Source organism: Trichechus manatus, unplaced genomic scaffold, assembly GCF_000243295.1.
Source record: "Trichechus manatus latirostris isolate Lorelei unplaced genomic scaffold, TriManLat1.0 scaffold00428, whole genome shotgun sequence".
NCBI classification, from domain to species: domain Eukaryota; kingdom Metazoa; phylum Chordata; class Mammalia; order Sirenia; family Trichechidae; genus Trichechus; species Trichechus manatus.
The window spans coordinates 135,646-161,447 of NW_004444364.1; the positions used below are offsets into that span (position 1 = coordinate 135,646).

General features: G+C 38.7%; 1 protein-coding gene across 2 annotated transcripts in view; it reads left to right on the top strand.

The window, feature by feature from the left end:
- LOC101360301 (zinc finger protein 14-like) overlaps positions 1-25,172 on the top strand; it is a 35,525-nt gene extending 10,353 nt beyond the window's left edge. Inside the window, exons 2-5 of one of the 2 annotated variants that reach the window (XM_023725820.1) lie at positions 1,169-1,416; positions 21,127-21,253; positions 22,604-22,754; positions 23,111-25,172. In XM_023725820.1, the coding sequence (XP_023581588.1) occupies positions 1,414-1,416; positions 21,127-21,253; positions 22,604-22,754; positions 23,111-24,554 (1,725 nt within the window). In that variant the 5' untranslated portion in view covers positions 1,169-1,413 and the 3' untranslated portion in view covers positions 24,555-25,172. Of the gene's footprint in view, positions 1-1,168; positions 1,417-21,117; positions 21,254-22,603; positions 22,755-23,110 lie in introns of those variants that run through there. The other variant, XM_023725819.1, reaches the window with a different exon arrangement.
- The last annotated feature ends 630 nt before the right edge of the window (positions 25,173-25,802 follow it).

The window sequence follows — 25,802 nt, forward strand, 5'->3', positions numbered from 1 at the left end:
TGAACAAGTTAAGGAAGACTAAGGAGACCTAGACATGGAGCTAGTAGAATGATATAATGTAGACGGTTCCAAGGGCGTCAGTTGATAGAATGTTCATTCCTTGAATTAAAGGCTATTGAGCAGTGAATGCTTCTCAAAATTGAAGGTGGACGTGGGATCTCGTTAAAATGCAGATTTTGATTCAGCAGGTCTTGGGTGGGGCTTGAGATTGTACATACCAAACAAGCTCCTAGTTTATGCTGAAAATAAGTGTAGAAATAAGGATGTGAATTAAAACTAGACAGTGCTATTAGAGAAGATAATAAAAGGAAGGTAGTTCTTAAAGGGGAGGTACTGCTATGAAGACCACGTATGAGAGAACATTTCACTGAGACCAGGAAATAAGAGTAGGAGACAGCTGTGTGTGGGGGGCGGGGGGCGGAGAAGCAGGGTAGAAAGAAATCGGAACCGAGATGGGAGATGGCGCCTTAGAGAAGAAGCTTTTCTGATTTATTTGTTGATTGACTTATTGTAAGATTGAAAGAGTGTTCTGAAATCCTCCAGATTTCCCAAAAGCTTAAAGAACTGGTGGTATCAAGATTTGAGAATGAAGGGCCGGAGGAAAAAAACTCAAGGGGAAGAAAATGTTAATTGCCAAATCAAATGGAAAAATACTGATTACATTTTACAATGCTATAAATGAAAGCAAAAAATTTTTTAAAGCACAACAGAAGGGTTTTTAATTATACATAATTTAAAATCTAGGAAGCTTGATGAGTTCATTGACAAAACTTGAAAAATATGTTCTTCCTGATAATTCACCCAATATGATATCAAGTAACTGTGTGTGTTGATCTATAAGGGAAAAAGTTACATATGTGAACCCACAACCTCAACTTGGAGCCCAGGCTCCCTAGAGGAAGTCAGGTTAAAGTTTTCTAGCCTGTCTACAGGCCTGGATGCTTCTCATTCTCTGTCAGAAAGAAGAGGCCTGTGTAGCTGTGTGAGGAACGCAAAGTGTGTGTTCTGGAAGCTGGAGCCTTTTCTGCCTTAAATGCAGATGTGCCCAGGGAGGAGCATGGCCTTGAGCCTGGGAGGAAGCCCTGCCCAGGGAAAGAGCTGAAGGCCAAGAACCTGTCACTCCCTCCTTACTCAACACTGTCCTCTCCCCATTCTTCTTCCATTTCAGGTCCCAAGTGTGGCACAGGGAGAACTAGTCCAGTCTAGGCAGCCGGAGACCTAGGGCAACCATCTTGCATGTCTGGAAATCACAAATAAGGATTGCAGCTGCTCTGACTGGTGTGTGGACCAAATATTATTCATCTGCCTCCAGACTGCCTAGTGACTCTGCTTCCACTCCCATCCCTCTTACTGAAGTGGCTCTTGGGCTCAGAGAAGACATTCACTTAGACTTCCAGAAGCTGGAGCAAGGAAATGGTGAGCGCTACGGAGAACTGGGTTATTCTTACCATAAGGAGGAGAAGCTTGATATGAAATGCTGGGAGACCGGCTGTGTGCTGTGGGCCCTGTGATTCTTCAGTGATAAAAAGGTGGCAGAGGAGGCCAAGGGACTGGGCCCTAGAAGGCATCCTTAGGCCCTGTTTCACTGTCACTGGGCCCTTCAGCTGTACGTACGTGGTTTTTTATGATTTGAATGCCTGTGGTCACCTCCTTTATGTGACCTGCAGAGCTGGCCCCATGGGATGTTAACATTCCCTCTAGGCCGTGATGCTCTGTGTTGAATGGCAGAATCTCCTGAGCAGAGCCAGAAGATGGTGTGGCTCTGGCTGAGGAGGCTGAGCCCCAGGCCCTCCAGAGCCATCCTTGTCCCATCACTGCAGTTTTCTTGGCTTTTGCCATGTCCTGGAGCCTTTTCTGTATAGTTCTAACACTACAGCTCCTCCTGTCACACTGTGATGGCATAAAAAACGGGGGAGAGTGTTCGCAGGGGAAGGCCTTGACTGTTTATGGGGTCCTGGGTGGAGCTTGGTGCTCTCATGCCCTCACCAAAGTCTGAGGCTGGGGAGAATGAGTCCGGATGGATCAAGTGTGGGGTCTCTAGACCCTTCCTTTTTTCCAGTAGGGAATGCTTTTGCCTTGAGGCTTTCAGGTGTGTGACAAGCATGAATCTCCAATATAGGCCCTTGTCTTCCCACCTGTGCCTAGAGCTGGCATTAAATCCCTATCATTTTCGACTGCTTTCCACACTCTTGAATTAGAATCTAAAATAAGTGTTCTCTTTTGCTAGAAAAGTTCAAAATATGGTATGTGTGTATTTAAGTCCTTGGGTTTGCAGTTTTCACTGGAAGAAAATTTCCAGATCATTTGGTATGTTTCTACTGAGAACTTTTCAATGTAATGGATATAAACTTCTCAAGCACAGAGGAATGCCTTCTTTGCTGATGTAAAGCTATTCTAAAGCTTACTTAAATCTTGAGAAAGTTCTTAAAGACTCCTGTTACATTTAACAAGTCATGCCAGAACCCCTAATGTGTTAAATATTTCAGCCATTTTAGAAACGTTCTTGCTGTGATAAAATGGACGTACAGACTCCGATATCCCTGGCTACTGTGTTTAGAAAAAGAGCCCTAACGTATACTTTTGTGATTTGCACAAGTGTGTTAGACTGTTGCATAACAGTTGGGTCCTAAATGTTAAATTTAAAGGGTTTTATTATTAGGAATGTGAATTCCTGGTAAAAACAATATCTCACTGGATTTGTATCATGTTTATAAGTATAATATAGTTTACTGAAATTGTTTTTCCAGTGGATAGCACCTTCAAGTCCAAAAGTGAACATGAACTTTAAAAGTATACTTTATGAAAACGTGTTTCTACCCTTGTCCTCATCCAGCCTACTGCTCTTCCCCCAGCTTCTTTAAATAACAGGCTTTGTTACTTTCTGAAGCATCTTGCCAGTGTTTATGTAAAAGCAAGCAAGTAGAAATGAAATTTTTATTTCCCCTACTTTGTTATACAAAAGGTAGCACGGAATTCACACTTAACTTTTTAATGAACAAATTTATCCTGATGATCTTTTCATAACAATACATGAAAACCAAACCAAACCTGTTGCCATAGAGTCGAATCCGACTCACAGCGACCCTATAGGACAGAGTAGAACTCTGGGTCAGTCCATCTCTTTGAGGGTCTTCCTCTTTTTCGCTGACCCGCTACTTTACCAAGCATGATGTCCTTCTCCAGGGACTGATCCCTCCTGATAACGTGTCCAAAGTATGTGAGATGTAGTCTAGCCGTTCTTGCCTCTAAGGAGCATTCTGGCTGTACTTCTTCCAAGACAGATTTGTTCATTCTTTTGGCAGTCCGTGGTGTGTTCAGTATTCTTCACCAGTACCATAATTCAAAGGCATCGATTCTTCTTCGGTCTTCCTTATTTATTGTCCAGCTTTCACATGCATATGAGGCGATTGAAAACACCATGGCTTGGGTCAGGCGCACCGTAGTCTTCAAGGTGACATCTTTGCTTTTCAACACTTTGTTTAAAGAGGTCTTTCCAGCAGATTTGCCCAATGCAATGCGTCTTTTGATTTCTTGACTGCTGCTTCCATGGGTGTTGACTGTGGATCCAAGTAAAATGAAATCCTTGACAACTTCAGTCTTTTCTCCATTTATCATGATGTTGCTTATTGGTCCCGTTGTGAAGATTCATTTTCTTTATGTTGAGGTGTAATCCATACCGAAGGCTATGGTCTTTGATCTTCATTAGTAATTGCTTCAAGTCCTCTTCACTTTCAGGAAGGAAAGTTGTGTCATCTGCATAACGCAGGTTGTTAATGAGTCTTCCTCCAATCCTAATGCCCCGTTCTTCATATGGTCCAGCTTCTCGATTATTTGCTCAGCATACAGATTGAATAGGTAAATGGTGAAAGGATACAACCCTGATGCACACCTTTCCTGACTTTAAACCACATAGTATCCCCTGTTCTGTTTGAACAACTCCCTGTTGATCTGAGTACAAGTTCTTCATGAGCAGAATTAAGTGTTCTGGAATTCCCATTCTTTGCCATGTTATCCATAATTTGTTATGATCCACACAGTTGTATGCCTTTGCAGTCAAGAAAACAAAGGTAAACATCTTTCTGGTATTCTCTGCTTTCAGCCAGGATCCATCTGACATCAGCAATGATAACCCTGGTTCCACATCCTTTTCTGAATCCCTCTTGAATTTCTGGCATTTTCCTGTCAATGTACTGCTGCAGCCGCTTTTGAATGATCTTCAGCAAAATTTTACTTGCGTGTGATATTAATGATATTGTTTGATAATTCCTGTGTTTGGGGGATCACCTTACTTTGGAATAGGCATAAACATGGATCTCTTCCAGTCAGTTGCCAGGTAGCTGTCTTCCAGCTTTCTTGGCATAGACAAGTGAGCACTTCTAGTGCCGCATCTGTTTGTTGAAACATCTCAGTTGGTATTCTGTCAGTTCCTGGAGCCTTATTTTTCGCCAGTGCCTTCAGTGCAGCTTGGAACTCTGCGTTCAGTACCATGGGTTCCTGATCATATGCTGCCTCCTGAAATGGTTAAACGTCGACCAATTCTTTTTGGTACAATGACTCTGTGTATTCCTTCCATCTTCTTTTAATGCTTCCTGTGTCGTTTAATATTTTCCCTATAGAATCCTTCAATATTGCAACTCAAAGCTTGATGTTTTTTCTTCAGTTCTTTCAGCTTGAGAAATACCGAGCATGTTCTACCCTTTTGGTTTTCTTACTCTATATCTTTGCACATTTCATTATAATACTTCACTTTGTCCTCTCGAGCCACCCTTTAAAATCTTTTCAGCTCTTCTACTTCATCGTTTCTTTTGCTTCAGCTACTTGACGTTCAAGAACAAGTTTGAGAGTATCTTCTGACATCCATTTGGGATTTTTCTTTCTGTCTTTTTAATGATCTTTTGCTTTCTTCATGTATGATGTCCTTCCACAACTCATCTGGTCTTCAGTCATTAGTGTTCACCACGTCAAATCTGTTCTTGAGATGGTCTCTAAATTCAGGTGGGATATACTCAAGGTCGTTCTGTGGCTCTCGTAGACTTGTTCTAATTTTTTTCAGCTTCAACTTGAACTTTCATATGAGCAGATGGTGGTCTTTTCCACAGTCGGCCCCTCGTGTTGTTCTGACTGACAATATCGAGCTTTTCCGTCATCTTTTTCCACAGATGTAGTTGATTTGATTCCTTTGTATTCCATCTGGCAAGGTCCACCTGTATAGTCACTGTTGACAGTGTTAGAAAAAGGTATTTGCAATGAAGAAGTCGTTGGTCTTGCAAAATTCTGTCATGCGATCTCCAGCATCGTTTCTATCACCAAGGACATATTTTCCAACTACTGATCCTTCTTTGTTTCCAACTTTTGCATTCCAAATGCCAGTAATTATCAATGCATCCTTATTACATGTTGGATCAATTTCAGACTGCAGAAATTGGTAAAAATCTTAAATTTCTTCATCTTTGGCCTTAGTGGTTGGTATGTAAATTTGGATAATATTCATGTTAACTGGTCTTCTTTGTAGGCATATGAATATCATCCTATCACTGACAGCATTTTACTTTAGGGTAGATCTTGAAATGTTCTTTTTGACAATGAATGCAAAGCCATTCCTCTTCAAGTTGTCATTCCTGGCACAGTAGACTATATTATTGTCTGATTCAGAATGGCCAATACCAGTCCATTTCAGCTTACTTATGTCTAGGATATTGATGTTTATGCATTCCATTTCATTTTCGACGATTTCCAATTTTCCTCGATTCATACTTAGTACATTCCACATTCCAATTATTAGTGGATGTTTGCAGCTGTTTCTTCTCATTTTGAGTCGTGCCACATCAGCAAATGCAGGTCCCGAAAGCTTGACTTCATCTACATCATTAAGGTCGACTCTACTTTGAGGAGACCGCTCTTCCCTAGTCATCTTTTGAGTGCCGTATATCTTCCGGCAGTATATCACAGTGTTCCGCTGCTATTCATAAGGTTTTTACTGGCTAATTCTTTTCAGAAGTAGACCGCCAGGTCTTTCTTCCTAGTCTGTCTTAGTCTGGAAGCTCAGCTGAAACCTCTCTGCCATGGGTGACTCTGCTGGTATTTGAATACCAGTGGCATAGCTTCCAGCATCACAGCAACACGCAGGCCCTCACAGTATGACAAACTGTCAAATGTGGGAGATTTTTTTTCATTAGAATCTTGTATTTACTTAATTATACTCTTTCTTGATACCTTTTATTTACTAAAATATATTATCTTTTTAAAATCAATTTCTCAACTCCTTGCTGCTACTGTATATAAATGAAATATTTAAGTAAACTTTACTTTGATATTTATTTTGTAATCTGAATACTTGCTAAAATTTCTCAGTCCTGTAATCTGTACCATCTTTGGGGGCTCTACATATTATTTAATCTATAAAATATAACAGGGTGGATTTCTTTTCCTTTTTATAACATTCTTATTTTTTTACCTTTCTATCTTTCTATTTCTTTTTTGGCATGTACCAGCTACAGCCTTTAGGATACTGTTGAATAGGAATGGAATACACCCTCTTTTCACTTATTGACTTGGTTAGGTTCCAAAGACCAAGTCGTTAGGCAAAAATGGAGGGTAAATGCATCAGATCACAAAATGTAGGATGACTACATCATTACATAACTGCCAAATTACATCAATAGATAACTGCCAAACCACTGAGAATCGTGGCCCAGCCAAGTTGACACAATCTTAACCATCAAAGCCAGCGTTACTCTCGCCTTGCACCTTGGCATTTATTGCTGTTAGACATACGTTGTTAATGCACAAAATAGTCGGATAGTAGATTTTTCACTATTGTCGTGAATATGAAATGTTGGATAATGAGATAGTTGATAAGTGAGGAGAAGGTGTAATGGGTATCATTGTGTTCTACTTGCTTTTACTAGGTAAGTGTTGAACTTCTCAGTATGTATGTTCTTTGGGGTACATTTTTTGTATATGCCTGTTTTCAGATGGCACATATTTCCATTTCTGAATTTGAAAAGAGTTTTTAACATACATGCAGAAAAATATATAGTAGATGTACAATTGAGTGATATATAAAATGAACATTCATGTCATATAGATAAGTGGCTCCTGACACACTGCCATCAGTTGATTTTCAGTCACAATCTTCATTCTGCCCTTTTGATGTAAGCAGTATCTCGACATTTATGTCGATCATTTCTTTGCCTTCTTTATATTTTTATCACCTATATATATATGACATCCCTAAATCAATATACTTTCATTTTAATTCTTTTTATGTTGTAAAGAAATAGAATATGTACTTTTTATGTCAGTTCTTTTAGTTTAAATTTACATTCGGAAAACTCTTCCATGGGCTCTTAACTCACTTTAATTGCCCAGTAGTGTTTTCTTGTAGGAATATACTGTAATAATTTAACAATTCTATTTCTTGAACATATTTGGGAAGCTTCAATTTTGGAGCACTTCCATTTTGGGGCTATTATAAACAATACTTTTATGGTTTTAGCTCTTATATTTGAGTTACTGATCCACTTGGACTTAATTTTATACATGGTGTGAGGTAGGGATCCAACTTCATTTTTTTGTAGGTGGAAATCTAGTTGTTCCAGCAACATCTGTTGAAGGGAGTAGAGACTGTTTTTCCCCATTATAAAGAGTTCTTTCAAAGACTTTTGTTTTTGTACATTCCTCTCGGTTGTGTTATCCTTGTTTTGGTCTCAACAGAGTCCAAAGTGACCTCTGCATCCTCTCCATAAATGTGCTCCTCTTGCAGGCTTCCAGCATCTTAGCTGATGGCACACCATCCTTCCAGTTTTCAAGAGAAGAAATCTGGGATTCGTCCTTGTCTTCTTTTTCTTTCACACCTCAATCTTCAGTGCATGAGGAAATTCTGTTGCCTCTACCTTAAAAGTCTAGGGCCATCGCTTGCACATACTACTGTTACAGCCACCACCCTAGTATCAACCATCATCTTATCTTACCTGATTATGCCCAAAACATTCTATCTCCCTGCTTATTACATTTGTCCCAAACACACCAGTTCTTTAAGAGCTGTCATATTAGTTTCCTCCTGCGCTCAAAAGCATAAATCATAAAATTGCTGTGCATTTCACTCAGATGAAAGCCAGAGGGTCTTTCAAGTAGCCAAGTCCCTGAGAACATGATATGCCCACTGACCCCAATCACCTCTTCAAATTCCTTTGCTATTACTTTCCTGCATCTCATTCTATTCCAGTCAAAGAGCTGGCCTTTGGCTCTTCCTAAAACATACAAGGCACCTTCCCACCTTCTAGCCTGGGCTCTGGCTGTTTCCTCTCCTGGGAACAGTCTCTTCTCAGATATCCCTTGGTAATTCCTTCACAGCCCTAAGTCTTAGCTCAGGTGTTTCTTTTCAATGAAGCCCACTCTGAGTGGCCTAATACTGCTGCTTGCATTGTCAGCACTGTTAATACTCTGGATCCTGTGGTACATTTAATTTTTTCATTTTATTCATTTTTACATAAATGTATAATTTAATGTTACGTTGTTGATTGCTGAGTCACCAACGCTTAGAGAGTCCTTTCAGGTTTTTGTTGATATATTCCAGTTTCATAGAAGAGTGCCTTACATATTTTAGTTTATCTCATTTTCTATTCATTTATTTTTGTTTCTTATAAATAGATTTTCTATTTTAGAGCAGTTTTAGGTTTACAGAAGAATTGAGTGGAAAGTAGAGTTCTCGTACATCTCTTTCTCCTGCCCCCCTTTAGTTTTCCCTATTATGACATCTTGTATTAGTGTGCTAATTTTTTTATAATTGATAAGCCAATATTGATACATTATTACCAACAAAAAGTCATAGTTTACAGTAAAGTACACTTTTTATGTTGTATACTTTATTGGTTTTGACAAATGCATAATGTCTTGTATCCTCCATTATAATATACAGAATAGTTTCACTGCCCTACAAATCTCTTATGCTTCACCTATTCATTCCTTTGTCTCTCCCCTGACATCCGGTAACCAGTGATCTTTTTACTGTCTATATAGTTTTGTCTTTTCCAGAATGTTATATGGTTGGAATCATATATTATGTAGCATTTTCAGATTGGCTTCTTTTACTTGGCAATACTCATTTAAGGTTCTGCCGTGTCTTTTCATGACTTGATTGCTCGTTTCTTTCTATTGCTGAGTAATATTCCAGTGTATGGATGCACTCTACATTGCTTATCCATACACGTATTGAAGAGTGTCTTGGTTGCCTCCAATTTGTGGCAATTATAAATAAAGCTGCTATAAATATTTGTGTGCATATTTTTGTGTGGATATAAGTTTTCAACTCCTTTGGGTAAATACCAAAGAGTGCAGTTGCTGAAGCATATGGTAAGACAATGTTCAATTTTGTAAGAAACTGCAAAACTAGCTGTGCCATTTTGCATTCCCACTGGCAGTGACTGAAAGTTCCTATTACTCTCCATCCCCAACAGCATTTGGTGTTGTCATTGGTTTGGAGTTTAGCCATTCTAATCAATATGTAGTGGTATCTTATTGTTTTAATTTGCAATTCCTTAATAATACATGATTTTGAACATCTTTTCATATGCCTCTCTGTCATCTGTGTGTCTTCTTTATTGAGATATCTGTTCAGATCTTTTGCTCATTTTCTTCTTGGGTGTTTTGTTTTCTTATTGCTGAGTTTTAAGAGTTCTTTGTATGTTTTTAATTAAAAAATGCAAAAATAAATCCACTGCCATCAAGTTGGTATCAACTAATGGTGACTCCCACGTGTTACAGAGTGGAACTGTTCCATAGAGTTTTCTTGGCTGTAATCTTTATGGAAGCAGATCACCAGGCCTTTATCCTGTGGCACTACTGAGTGGATTTGAACCACCAACCTTTAGATTAGCAGCTGAGCATAAACCATTTTGCGCCAACCAGGGACTTTATATTTTAAATACCAGTCCTTTATCACATATGTGTTTTGAAATGATTTTCTCCCAGTTCTTTGTTTGTCATTTCATTCTCTTTAACAGTATGTTTTGCAGAGCAGAAGTTCTTAAATTTTAATCAAGTCCATTTTATCCATTTTTTTCTGTCATGGATCATGCTTTTAGTGTTGCATCTAAAACATCATCACCAAACCCAGCGTCACCTAGGCTTTCTCCCATGCTGTCTTATTGGAGTTTTATAGTTTTGAATTGACATTTAGGTTTTTGATCCATTTTTTGTTAGTGTTTGTATAAGGTGTAAGGTCTGTGCCTAACCCAAAAACAAACCCACTGCTGTCAAGTCAATTCCGACTCATAGAGACCCTACAGGACAAAGTAGAACTGCCACATAGGGTTCCCAAGGCTGTAACCTTTACGGAAGCAGACTGCCATATCTTTCTCCCACAGAGCGACTGGTGGGTTGGAACCACCAATCTTTTGGTTAGTAGCCGAGTGCTTTAACCACACTGCCCCCAGGGCTCCTAAGTTGTGTGTCTAGAGTCTCTTTTTTTGCTAGTGGATGTACTGGTGTTCCAGGACCATTACTGAAAAGGTTATCCTTTCTCCATTGAATTGCCTTTGGTCCTTCCTCGAAGATCAGATGACTATACTTGTATCTATTTCTGGGCTCTGTCTCCTGTTCCACTGATCTATTTGTCTATTCTTTTGCCAGTACCACACTGTCTTCATTACTGTAGCTTGAGTAAATCTTGAAATGGTGTAATATCAGTCTTCCAGTTTGTTCTTCTCCTTCAGTATTGTGTCAGCTGAACCTTTCCTCTTTTCATGCAAAGAAAAAGTTTGTTGATAGTTTCACACACACACAAAACCAAATCTGTTGCCATCACAGTGACCCTATATGACAGAGTAGAACTGCCCCATAGGGTTCCCAAAGCTGTAATCTTTACGGAAGCAGACTGCCACATCTTTCTCCCGAGTCATCAAATAACTTCGTAGAATTTTGATTGGGATCGTATTGAATATACAGATCACTTTGGGAAAAACTACATGTTAATAATATTGCGTTTTCCCATACATGAACTTGGATTATCTCTCCATTTATTTACACTTCTGAATTCTTTCATTGGGGTTTTATAGTTTTCCTTATATAGATCTTTTATATATTTCGTTGGGTTTAAAGTATTTCCTTTTTTTGTTGTTGTTACCAATGTAAATGCTGTTGTGTTTTTTAAATTTCAAATTGCAGTTGTTCTTTACTGGCATATAGGAAAGCAGTTGACTTTTTAAATAATATTTTATTGTGTTTTTGGTGAAAGTTTACACAGCAAATTGATTCCCATTTAAAAATGTACAATGTTTGTTCAGTGATACTGGGCACATTTTTTCACTGTGTGTCAACATTTTCATTAATTCTGGTTGTTCTATTTCCTTTAATCTAGTTTCTCTGCCCCATTTACTTTCTCACCTTTACTTTAGAGTAAATGTTGACCACTTGTTCTCATATAGATGATTTTTTTAAAAGGAGCACAGTGCTCATGGGTGCTGTTTTTTGTTTTATGAGCCAATCTGTTATTTAGCTGAAAGGTGGCCTCCGTGAGTAGTTTCAGTTCAGCCTTTAAAGGGTATTTCAGGGCAATAGTCTCGGGTTCCTTTAGTCTCAACCAGTCCAGTAAGTCTGGACTTTTTAAGAATTTGATTTTTGTTCTACATGTTTCACTCATTCTGTCAGGGTCCGTCTACTGTGTTGCTGATCAGAATGATCAGTAGTGGTAGCCGGGCACTATCTAGTTCTTCTGGTCTCAGAGTAGATGAAGCCATGGTTTGTGTAGGCTATTAGTCCTATAGACTACAGGTAGTCCCTGATTTATGATAGAGTTCCATTCTACCAACCCCATTGGAAGTATGTTCTGATGTAAATTGAATTTCTTTCTTTTTTTAGTTTTCATTACTATTGCCCTTTATTATCAGTATCTTTATAAATCTGATCTTTGTCTTTGAGGGTTGGAAACATGACATATAAACATATTTTAATATTATATGTAGTACCTATTACAATAAGATGTAAAAAAAAAAAAACACGATCTCAAGTGTGGTTCATGGTAACTCGAATACATTGTAAGTCAACTCAAATGTGTTGTATGTCGGGGACTACATGTAGTTTCTTCTTTTAGTCTTTTGTTTCGTTTTTTCTCTCTTGCTCCAGGCGAGTAGAGATCAATAGTTGTATCTTAGATGGCCGCTTGCAAGCTGTTAAGACTCCAGACACTACTTACCAAACTAGAATGTAGAACATAAACTTTATGAATGGTACTATGATAATTGATCAAGTTATCTGACAAGACTATGTATGGTTCTGTGCCTTCAAAGCCAGTAAACCAATCCCCTGAGGTGTTTGGTTATGTGTGAGAAGTATCTGTAACTGTGCCCCTTAGGTGCTTAATTATATATATGAACATACATGCAGCACACACATACATGTATATACATATGCCTATAAATGCACCAGGAGTGGAATCCTGCTGGTGTAGTGATTAATCGAAAGGTCGCAGTTCAAATCCACCAGCTGCTCTGCAGGAGAAAGATGTGGCACTCTCCTGTAAATATTCACAGCCTGGGAAGCCCTATAGGGCAGTTCTACCCTCTCCTATAGAGTGGCAATGAGTCTGAATCAACTCAAGGGCAGTGGATGGTGGTGGATACATACACTTATACATGCACACGTATATGCACACACACATATCTATGTAACCAAACATTTTTTTGGTTGTTGTTGCAAAATTGTTTGTTTTACCATTTACCAAAAACGTGCCTTATTTTTGTGTAGTTGGTAGTGACATCATTTACCTTGGTCAGGTTGTGCACGTTTCACCCACATTCAGTGTTACCTTTCCCTTCATCAGAAATAGTATCTACTATCTAGAGAGTGACTCCTCTTCCTTCTCCCTCCCGTTGTTGGTAACCACCAGTGAAGGATGATTTCTGTATGTATACCGATTCGTGTCTTTTTATAAAAGTGAGATCATACAATATTTGTCCTTTTGTGATTGGCTTATTTTGCTCAGCATAATGTCCTCCAGATTCATTCACGTTATAAGATTTTTCAGGAACTCATTTTTTCTGGCTGCGTAGTATTTCATTGTATGTACCATGTTTTGTTTATCCATTCATTTGTTGATGGGCACTTAGGTTGTTTACATCTTTTTGCTATTGTGAATAGTGCTGCAATGAACATAGGTGTGCATATGTTTGTTGGTGTCACTTCTGTTAGCACACTAGGGTATATACCTCTGAGTGGGATTGCTGGATCATATGGTGGTTCCATTTCTAGTATTTTGAGGAAGCGCCATACCATTTTCCACAGTGGTTGTATCATTTTGCATTCCCACCAGCAGTGTATAAGAGTTCCAATCTCCCTACATCCTCACCAGCATTTGTTTTCCGTTTTTTTGATCAGTGCCATTTTAGCATGAGTGAGATGTCTCATTGTAGTTTTGATTTGCATCTCTCTAATGGCTAATGATTGCGAACGTCTTTTCATATGTTTATTGGCCACTTGAAAGTCCTCTTTGGTGAAGTCTGTTCATGTCCTTTGCCCATTTTTTATTTGGATTATTTGTCTTTTTGTTATTGAGTTGTTGAAGTTTTCTATTTATTTTAGAGATTAGATCCTTATCCAGTATTCCATTCCTGAAGATTTTTTTCCAAGTCTATAGGTTGTCTTTTAACATTTTTCATAAGGTCTTTTGAAGAGCATAAGTATTTCATTTCTATGAGGTCCCAGTTATCTAAATTGTCTTCTGATGTTTGCACATTTATAGTTGTGGATAGTTTTTCTTTTTTTTTAAAGATTGTGTCCCATAGTTTTGTCCTCATATTATCTTCCAAGAACTTTATAGTTGTAGGTTTAACATTTAGATCTTTGATCCATTTTGAGTTAGTTTTTGTGTATGGTGTGAGGTATGGGAAAAGTTAATTGTATATTAACTTTTTATCCAGCAACTTTGATGGGAATGATTATTAGTTTCATGAGTTTTTTGTTGTTGTTGTCATTGTTGATTCTTTGGGATTTCCTATGTAGACAATCATTTCATCCACATATAAAGACATTGTTTCATCCTTAGCACTGTGCATACTTTTCTCATTTTATTGCATTACCTAGGACTTCTAGTACAATGTTGAGTAGGAGTGGTGAGCGGGAACATCCTTGCCTTGTTCCCGATCTTAGCAGGAAAGCATCTAGTTTCTTGCCAGTAATTCTGATGTTAGTTGTAAGTTTATTGTAGATGTTGTTTATCAAGTTGAGGACATTTCTTTTTTTTCCTAGTTTGCTGAGAATGTTTGTTCTGAATAGGTGCTGGATTTTGTCAAATGTTTTTTCGGCATTTGTTGGTATGTTCATATGAGTTTTCTTGTTTAACCTGTTGATGTGATGGATTACATTAATTGATTCCCTGTGTCAAACCACTCTTGCATACCCAGAATAAATCCCACTTGGTTGTGGTGTGTAATTCTTGTTATACATTGTTGGATTCAATTTCTTAATATTTTGTTGGGGAGTTTTGTTTCTATGTTCATGAGAGATAGTGGTCTGTAGTTTTTCTTCCTTGTAATACTGTAATATCTTTATCTGGTTTTGGTATTTGGATGATGCTGTCCTCATAAAATTAGTTTGCATGTATTTCTTCTGTTTCTAATTTCTGGAAGAGATAACAGAGAATTGGTATACATTCTTGATGAAACGTGTGGTAGAATTGATCAGTGAACCTATCTGAGCCCAGTGCTTTCTGTTTTGGGATGTTTTTACTTATTGATTTAATTATTTAGTGTATATAGGCCTATTCAGATGATCTATTTCTTCTTGTTTAGGTAGATCGTATCTTACAAGGAATTGGTTTATTTCATCAAGGGTATCAAGATTGTGGGCATAGAGTTGTGCATAATAATCCCAAATTATCCTTTTAATGTCTTTGGGATCAGTAGTAATGGCCTCACTTTCATTTCTGTTGTTAGTCATTTATGTCTTCTCCTTTTTTTCTTAGTTAGCCTGGCTAGAGTCTTATCAATTTTACTGGATTTTTTTCCCCCCAAAGAACTAGTTTTTGGTTTTGGTGACATTCTGTATTGATTTCCTGGTTTCAGTTTTGTTGATTTGTTCTCTCATTTTTATTATTTTCTTTTGCTTACTTTGGATTTAATTTGCTCTTTTTTCTCTAGTTTCCTAAGATGAAAGCTGTCATGGTTTGAATTGTGTCCCCAAAAATAAGTGTATCAATTTGGCTAGGCTATGATTTCCAGTATTGTGTGATTGTCCGCCATGTTGTCATCTGATGTGATTTTCCTATGTGTTGTAAATCCTATTACTATAACGTGAATGAGATGGATTAGCAGCAGTTATATTGATGAGATCTACAAGGTTAGATTTTTTCTCAAGTCAATCTCTTTTGAGATAAAAAGCGAGCAGAGACACATGGGGACCTCACACCCCAAGAAAGCAACACTGGGAGCAGAACATGTCCTTTGGACCCGAGGTTCCTATACAGAGAAGCTTCTAGACCAGGGGAAGATCGATAACAAAGACCTTCCTCCAGAGCTGACAGAGAGAGAAAGCCTTCCCCTGGAGCTGATGCCCTGAATTTGGACTTGTAGCCTACTCTACTGTGAGAGAATAAATTTATCTTTGTTGACGCCATCCACTTGTGGTATTTCTGTTATAGCAGCCACTAGATAACCAAGACAGAAGCCTAGGTTATTGATAGTAGGTCTGTCTTCTTTTCCAATATGTGCGTTCAATGCTATAAATTTCCCTCTTAACATGGCTTTCTCTGCAGCCAACAAATTTTGGCAAGTTGTATTTTCATTTATTTTAAAATATTTTCTAATTTCTCTTGGGACTTCTTTGTCCCGTGTGTTATTCAGAAGTATGTTGTTTAATCTCCATGAATACTGGGATTTTCCAGCTTGCTTTCTTTTATTGATTTCTAGTTTAACTCCATCCATTGTGGTCTGAGCACATACTTTGTATGATGTCTAATCTTTTAAAATTTTAAGGTGTGTTTTGTGTCCCAGAATGTGGTCTATCTTGGTGAATTTTCCCTTTGAGCTTGAAAAGAATGTGTATTGTGTTGTTTTTGGATGACATATTCTATAAATATCAGTTAGATCCAGTCGATGGTGGTGGTAGTTCAACTCCAGCCTTACTGATTTTCTGCCTGTTGAATCTGTCAGTTGTATGTAGAAGGGGTTGAAGTCTCCAACTATAATAGTGGATTCGTTTGTTTCTCATTGCAGTTCTACTAGTTTTTGCCTCACATATTGACACTCTGTTGTTAGGCACATACACTTTAAGGATCGTTACATCTTCTTGAAGAACTGACCCTTTTATCATATAATGCTCTTCTCTATCCCAATCATTTTCCTTGTTCTGGAACCTGCTTTGTCTGTAATTAATATAGCCACTCCGTCTTTTTTTGAGTTCTTTTAGTTTTAATCTGTTTCTTTATATCTTAAGTGACTTTCTCATAGACAATATAGTCCATATGTCTTTTAGTTGGTATATGTAGAGTGTTGATGTTTAAAGGGGTTATTGATATAGTTGGATTAATGTCTTCATGTGTCTTCCCTGTTTTCTATTCATTGCTCTTGTTTTTTGTTTTCATTTTTTTTAATTTTTACTCTTTTTCTACTTCCTTTGGTTTTAACTGAGATTTATATTTGATTCTGTGTTCTCCCCTTTTAGTATATCAATTATACTTTTTTTTGTTAGTGTTTGCTGTAGTGCTTCCACTATACATTTGCAACTAATCCCACCCCACTTTCAGGTAATACTATGTGATTTAATGGGTAGTATAAGTATCTTATAAACTGTATTCTCAATTCTTCTCTTCTGTTGCTATAACAATGCTGTCATCCATTTCACTTATCCATAAACTATAATCACATAATATATTGTTGCTATTATTATTTTGAATAAACTATTAACCATTAAATCAGCTAAGAATAAGAAAGTTACAAGATTTTATACTACCTTTATTTATTCATTCTCTGATGCTCTCCCTTATGTAGATCTGAGTGTCTGAGCCATAGCATTTTCCTTCTCCCTGAAGAACTTCTTTAATCATTTCTTGAAGGAAGTTCTACTGGTAACCAGTTTCGTATTTGTTTGGAAACATCCTTAATGTCTCCTTTACTCTTTTTAAATAATTTTAATTGTAGTAAAAATAGATATAAATATAACAAAACGTTTGCCATTTTTACATGCATAGTTTAGTAGGTGGTGCAGACACTTAAGCACTCAACTGCTAGCCAAAAGTTAGGTAGCTCAAACCCACCCACAGGCACCTCAGAAGGCAGACCTGGCAATCTGCTTCTGAAAGGTCACAGCCTTGAAAATTCTACGGAGCAGTTCTACTATGCACATATGGGGTCATAATGAGTCGTAATCGACTTGACAGCAACTAAGAACAATAATGTAGTGACATTGCTTATGTTCATCTGTTATGCTTACGTTCATCTGTTATGCTATTACCACTCTCCTTTCCCAACTTATTCCACCACCAGTAACGTAAGCTTAATGCCCCCTATGCAGTGAACCTCTCTTTTCCCTTCTTTCCCACCCCTGGTAACCACTAATAAGATTTGGTCTCTATACATTTGCCTATTTCATACAATTGAGTTCAGACAGTATTTTTCCTCTTGTGACTGACTTATTACACTCAGCATATTTTCAAAGTTCATCCATGTTGTAGCATGTATCAGGACTTCATTTCTCTTTATAGCTAAGTAATATTCCACTGTATGGATATACCATGTTTTGTTTATCCATCCATCTTTTGATGGACGTTTATGTTGTTTCCACTTTTTGACCATCGTGAATAGTGCTACAGTGAATATTGGTGTACAGGTTTCTGTTTGATTTCCTGCTTTTAATTCTGTTGGGTATATACCTAGGAGTGGGATTGCTGGCTCATATGGTAGTTCTATAGTCACTTTTTTGAGGAACTGCCAGACTTTTTTCCACAGTGGCTTGTACCATTTTCCATTTCTGCAGCAATGAATGGGGATTCCAGTTTCTCCACATCCTCAACACTTGTTTTCCTTTTTTACTTTTGAAGGGTAGTTTTGCTAGATGCAGAATTCTAGGTTAGTGGTGCACTCCACTCTATTCTTGCTTGCAGGGTTTCTTAAGACAAGTCTGATGTATTTCTTAACCGTGCTCTTCTATAGAAAGGTGATTCCCAGCTCCCCACCCCCCCACCCCCGCTGCTTCTAGTATTTTCTCTTTGATTATGTACAGTTTGAACATGATATACCTAGATGTGTTTTTTTGGTGTTTATCCTGCTTGGTGTTCCCTGAACTTCCTGAATCTTTGGTTTGGTGTGTGTCATTAATTTTATAAAATTCTCAGTCATTACTACCTCAGATATTTTTTCTGTTTGTTTCTACTGTCTTTCCTTCCTGGTATTCTCAATATGTATATGTTACACCTTTTGTACTTGTCCTACAGTTCTCGGGTATTCTGTTATATCTTTTTCATTCTTTTTTCCCTTTGCATTGCAGTTTTGGAAGTTTCTGTTAACAGAAACTCTTCAAGAACACCAAAGTCACAAGGAAAATATTAGCCCAGGAGACAGAAAGGGCCACATAAACCAGAGACTTCATCAGCCTGAGACCAGAAGAACTGAATGGTGCCTGGCTACCACCAATGACTGCCCTGACAGGGAACATAACAGAGTCCCTGATGGAGCAGGAGAAAAGTGAGGTGCGGAACTCAAATTCTAGTAAAAAGACCAGACTTAATGGTCAGACTGAGACTGTAGGAACCCCGGAAAGCATAACCCCTGGACTCTTTGTCAACCCAGAACTAAAACCATTCCCGAGGCCAACTCTTCAGACAAAGATTAGACTGGACTATGGGACATAAAATGATACTCACGAAGAGTGTGCTTCTTAGTTCAAGTAGATATATGAGACTAAATGGGCAGCTTCTGTCTGGAGGTGAGATGAAAAGGCGGAGAGAGGAGCTGGTTGAATGGACATGGGAGATGAGGGATGGAAAGGAGCCGTGTGCTGTCACAGTGTAGGGAGAGCAATTAGGGTCACATAACAATGTATGTATAAATTTTTGTATGAGAGACTAACTTGAATTGTAAACTTTCCCTTAAAGTACAATAAAATTAAAAAAAAAAACTCTTCAAGCTCACTGATTCTTTCGTTGACTTTGTGCAGTCATTTAATGAACTTGTTGATGGCATTCTTCATTTCTGTTAGTGTTTTTGATTTCTAGCATTTCCTTTGGATTCTTTGTTACAGTTTCCATTTCTGCTTACATTACTCATCTGTTGTTGCATGTATGTACTTTATTTATTAGCACCCCTAACATGTTAATTATCATATTTTTACTCAAGTAACACTGGTGTCATACTTTTTTTGCCAACTGCTCGGCCCCCCTTCTATTTTTGTAAGTGTGCTATGCTGTGTGTTAATGTGTGGGTGTGTTATTTGCAGAAAAATACAGTATAGTCTTGAATTTTCCGTCTGATAATTCCAAAATCTGACATATTTTAGACTGATTTTAATGCTTGTGGTTTTATTTCTCTAGTATGCCTAGTAGTTTTTTGTTGAAAGCCAGAAATTATGTACTAAGTGAAAGCAACTGATGTAAATAAACAGGCCTTTAGTATGAGGTTTCATCTTTATCTGCCTAGAAGTTAGGCTGTATTTACTGTTTGCTGTAGTTGTCAGAGGCCAAATTTGCTCTGATTTTTTTTTCCTTGTGTTTGGGTTTCCTAGAGACTTCTTAAATCAGGTCTGAGACTTGGAGTTCATTCCATTGTAATTCTGTTAGTATATAAGAGCCCCATTGATATAGGTAAGTTGTGGGTGGAGAAGCATGCTATAGTCCAGTGATTAAGTCTCAGTCTTTTAGTGAGCCTTTGCCACTGGGCAGTGACCATACAAGTGCTTTTCTGCTTCTCTCCTCCTCCACTTTGGTGAGACAAGAAGCCTAGATGGGGCTGGAGTTCAGTGTTTCACTACTGCAGCTCAGTTATAAAATAGGTTCCCTTGAGGGCAGGCCTTATCAGGCAGAACAGAATGCTCCGGGAAAATTTCTAAATGGCTATTTTTTTCTTCCTCCTACTGGAAGGAAGCACAAGGAAATTTTTCTCTGATCTTCACACTGAGCACCTGAGGCGGTTCATAAAACCTGTGCACCCCCCAGTAATTGGGTCCCCCATCATTTTTAACCGTGAAACTGGTCCACACCAAGCCTCCAGCAATTATCCATTGCATTTTAAGTTTTCCCACACTGATACTGATTCTAGCGGTGGTTTCTGCTCCTAGGTTTTTGCTCTGGTATGATTCTGTGTATCTGCCTATGTGTCCCTCCAGTTTTGGGGAAACATTTTGCCCTGTGACCTAAATTCTCTGAGTTCAGTATGCTCAGATTTTTTCTTGTGAGAATGGGAGTGATGACTTCAGTCTCCTTAAATATTGGCCCACAAACTGGAAATGCTCTGCTCCCTCTTCTTTATCTTCGTGGTATGAGGTCCCCAGCTCTCTGCTTACTTCCCTTTCCTTTTATCTCTTGAGAGATAAAAGGTGGTGCAGGCCACACCTAAGGGAAACTCCCTTTACATTGGATCAGGGATGTGACCTGGGTAAGGGTGGTGTTACAATCCCACCCTAATCCTCTAACATAAAATTACAATCATAAAATGGAGGACAACCACAGAATACTGGGAATCATGCCCTAGCCAAACTGATACATTTTGGGGGGGATATAATTCAATTCTTGACATTCCCTGTGCTTCGTGTTGTATTCTATGGGTCTTATGGAAGGAGGTGAAATTGTTCCCAAGGAAGTGATGATTTGAGTTAGAACGTTTGTCTAATTTCTATTTTTACTAACCGTTATACACCATAAAGAGAGAGGAGTAAGACGGGAATTGGTGGCAGTCGAACTGGGGAGATAATTTCACTGTGTTGGAAGTCTGTGAGACAGGAAGTAATCAGTGAGGAAGTGAATGTAGTTAGTTAATGGAAGAGGCCGATGGCTATTCCCTAAAATAGACCTTGGTAGAACACAGAACCTTGTGTGAAATCCCTATGAATTCTTAGTTCCCAGGACTGTCAGCCTCGCCCTTCCTCTTGTACACATTGGAGTACATGGTACCTTGCTGATACACAATGTGTGGAATGTTTCAGGACTCACTGGTCATTGAGGATGTAGTTGTAGTCTTTACCCAGGAAGAGTGGGCTTTGCTGGATCTTGCTCAGAGGAAGCTCTACAGAGATGTGATGATGGAAACCTTCAGAAACCTGGCCTCAGTAGGTAAGACTGACATCATTTTTTTAATTTACTCTTCTAGTGAACAAAAATACTCATTGACTTTGTTCTAGTATTTGGGTTAAGAATTGGAATAAATTGTTAAAAATAGGCATGGTCCCTTGTTCCTGGCTTTCTCATGAACATAAAGCTCTATATTTCAAAGTAACTTTTCATTTCTCTTGAGATTTAAAGACCTTAGGCTCTTTAACTATTGTAAGTGTAAGCACTGGCTTCAGGGGTCACTTCGGGGCACTGAGAGATTTGTGGTTTGGAACCTCGTAGAGAGTTTTACTGTGTTTATTACAAGTTTGACATGCTTATTTTGCTGCAAGTAAATATCGCAGCCCCTCACACGGGGCACCATCTGTCACAGCGGCGGCGAATGTCGGGGCAGCGGAGACAGTAACCAAACACAACTCTTACAGAGAAGTGGGGCCAGGAGGGTGACTCTGAGGAGTCGACCCTCGGCTTTAGTCTCAGGAGTTTCTTTATAGTCAATACAGCAAGCAGTGAAGCAAATAACAGAACAATGGGCTTTGGGTGAGTAACAAGTTTTGGGCAAGGGAGAAGGAATTCAGGTAAACAAGCCAGTCAGTAACAGGGCAATAGGTTTGGGAAAACAAGTCGTGCCTAATCTCATCGCTGACAAGTCTCCAACATGTCGTATACAGCATAGAGGCCTGTGGGGGCTGCAGTTGTCAGTAGTGCAGCCATGTTTAAATGGCATATATCCCACAAGTAAACATCTTCAGAAAGCCTGAAGATCAAAGTATTGGCTCAGTGTCAGGGAAATGTTCATTGCTCTGCACTGTCTTCCCTCATGATATGCATTTCTCCATGAGCACCGTGTCAGCTATACCATTTGTCTTCCCAGAGAAGCAAGGGAAAGATCTGAGGAGAGTGGAGATAGGACTCATCCAGGGCCAGTGTTTCAGGGACTACCAGAAAAGCAAGAATTTTTTGAAGGCCCAACCCTGCATGGAGGGAATTTGATTTCAATCATTCAGCTAGAAAAAGTCTCTTTTGGGTCGAGGAGACAACTTCACAGACACCTGAGCTTACTTTTATGACTTAGTCCTCTCACACCTGTGGTCTTGGAGGCCATTTTCCTCTTTTAACGTTACATGCATATTGTGGCCAATATCTTTCCACTTAGCTCTAATTACAACTATGTTATGTCACCGCCTCTCTCAATCCTCATGGAAGTATTTCTTAGTAAATTGCTTTTTGACTATTGCCAAAGTGCTGAAACAGTAAAATGTGGTTAATCTTTCTTTATTCACAGCAGCTTTTTTCCCCTAATCCTTTCCTTTTCGTTTCATATTGTGAACCTCAACTTGAATCATTGGTCAGTCTCTCGAAACCTTAATGATGAAAACAAGTTATCCAGTGAGCATATAATAGTGCGATTAATGAATAATTACACCTGGTCCTCCATGTTAGAAGAAATCTCTGAATCACATGGCAGTAAAGATCAGCATAACAACCAGTGGAGACATTTGAGGTGAGTGTCATTCAAACGAGAACACTGCCTTAAGAGAAAGGCCTAAGGTGTCATTAAAATATACATATATGTGTATTTATATATTTATAAATCTAGCTCTAAATTATGTGATCAGAGATTTTTCACAAGATTTTTATAAATGTAAGTCAGATATGGAGTATTTTAAACATACTTGTACACAATTATCAGAAAGCCTCATATTTTAGAAAAACAGTGACAGTAATATTAGTATCACTGCTAGATGATTTAATCTATGAAACGTGAAGTCAGGACAAAAACCATGCACATTTACTTTGTTTGGTATGCTAAAATGGGAACAGATTTATTTCCAACACCATGTTGCCTATTTTTAACAGAAGGCATACCGTAGAGAACCTCTGTGAAAGTAATGAAGGCAATCAGCGTAGAAAAGCCTTCAGCTGGATTCCAAATCTTACTGAGGTAAAAATAAAGCCTTCAGAAGTAAATCCTTATAAATGCTGTGAGTGTGGAAAAGCCTTCAAGGATCACTCATCATATAAGCATCATACCAGATCTCACACTGGATGCAATACTTACCACTGTAAGAAAAGTGGAGAAGCCTACAGTTGTCCCTCTTACCTAAGCACTCCTATGAGAACTCTTACTGGAGAAAAACCTTCTAAGGTATGTGGGAGAGACTTCATTTCTACCTCAACCCTTGAGAGTCCTGGGACAACAGTCACTGGTGAGAAACGCTATGAATGTAACAAATGTGGGAAAGATTCCTGTAGTTTATCATCCTTTCAGACACATCTGAGAGGTCATAAGCAAGAATGTAAAGAATGTTGTAAAACCTATGGTCGTCCTACATCCCTCTGTTTACATAAAAAATTTCGTAACACAGGTAAGCCTTATCAATGTAAGGAATGTGGAAAAGCCTTTAGATATGCCTCAAACCTCACTAAACATATAAAAACTTACAATGGACAAAGGCCTTATGAATGTAAGAAATGTAGAAAAACATTTACTTGTTACTCATTCCTTTCTAAGCATTTAAGAATTCACAGTGGAGAGATGCCTTATGAATGTAAAGAATGTGGGAAAGCCTTTAGTCTGTCATCACGCCTCTCTCAACATAGAAGAAGTCACAATACAGAGAAGCCTTATGAATGTGAGGAATGTGAGAAAGCCTTTAGTCATGCCTCATTGCTCACTCGACATAAGAGAACTCACAGTGGAGAGAGACCTTTTGAATGTAAGGACTGTGGAAAAGCCTTTAGTCAATTATCATACCTCTCTAAACATAGAGGAACTCACAATACAGTGAGGTCTTACGAATGTAAGAAATGTGGGAAAGCCTTCAGTTGTTCTTCACTGTTTGCTATACATAAGAGAACTCACAGTGGAGAGAGGCCTCATGAATGTAAGCAATGTGGGAAAACCTTTAGTTACGTCTCAGACCTCAGTAAACATAAAAGAATTCACAGTAGAGAGAGACCTTATGAATGTAAGGAATGTGGGAAAGCCTTTAGTTATGTCTCAGACCTCACTAAACATAAAAGAATTCACAGTGGAGAGAGACCTTATGAATGTAAACAATGTGGGAAAGCCTTTAGACACGCCTCTAACCTCGCTAAACATAAAAGAATTCACAGTGGAGAGAGGCCTTATGAATGTAAGCAATGTGGGAAAGCTTTTAGACGTGTCTCAGACCTCAATATACATAAAAGAATTCACAGTGGAGAGAGACCTTATGAATGTAAGGAATGTGGGAAAGCCTTTAGACAGTCATCACACTTCACTTATCATTTAAAAATTCACAGTGTGAAGGCCTTATGAATGTAAGGAATGTGAGAATACCTTTAATTGTGCCTCATCCTTCACTACACATATAAGAACTCACAGTGGAGAGACAACTGTATGTCCAAAGTGGGATATTTCGTTCTTACTGCTGTAATTTCGAACAGCAAATTTCTGAAAATCTGCGGTTACAGAACAAAGCGATAGTAACTGAAAGAAGGGATCATTAAAGCTACTTTGTGCCTTTGGGAGAAATTACAGTTTCATTGTAAATGCAAGTCTGTCTTTGTCAGTGTTTGTTATGTTCTCAGTTCTAGCTAAATTTTACTTTATTCTTTGGCTATTATAAATGAGGCTGCAGGGAATAGCCTTGAGCAACTGTTGTTTTATATTTTTTAATGCTTTTATTGATTTTAATTTGCATGCAGTAAAATACACTGATCTGGTATTTAGTTGCACAGTTGTTTGGTTTGTTTTCATATTTAGCATGTTTCCTTCCGTTCTTTCCTACTGGAAAGTTAATTTTTTGACCCTTATAATTAGTAATTGTGGCATAATTGATTATTTTTGTGTGGCCTTTCTAGCCATGATCTTGTAACTCCTACCCAGGTGATTGGCCAGGACTGTGCAGATAGGGTAGTTGTAACCTACCAAGGGGACTGGTCAGTTTTGCCATCCCACTGGGCTTGAGAAAAGCCACCCCAGAGGCAGGAAAAAGAAGAACCCACCACCACCAAGGAAGAAGAGGCAGCACATCCTTTAGACCTGGGATCCCTGTGCTGAGAAACTCCTGGAAGCAGGAGACTGAGAGAGCAAGCTGTAATCCTGAAGACGGTGAGAAGTGGTGGCAGGAGAGACCCAGCAGCAGGAGACGGGGCAGTGGGCCTCCTGGCCCACAGAGAGAAAAGGTTGAGTGCCTTTGGGCAGAGGCCTAAGGCCAGGGAGAGGCATGCCTATGAACACAGCTGGGAAGAGATTGTCCTGATGGAAGAACTGTATCATGAGTGTTCCTGAGCCTGAAGTATAACTGTTCCTTCCCTAATAAACCTCATAATCATGAGTATTGTCTGTGAATTCTGTGTGGCCATTGAAATGAGTTATTAAACCCAGCAGAGAAGTAGAGAGTGCTGTGGGAGGGATGATTGGTGTCAGGATTGATAAAGATAGTAAAGAGAGGAGGCATGTCTGACTGCCGCCTCATAGGAATCAGCCTTGGGCTGTTGATCTTGATTCTCCTTTCCCCTTGTGAAGTTAGAGGAGGTCAGATACTGCCCCTAAGCCGTTTTT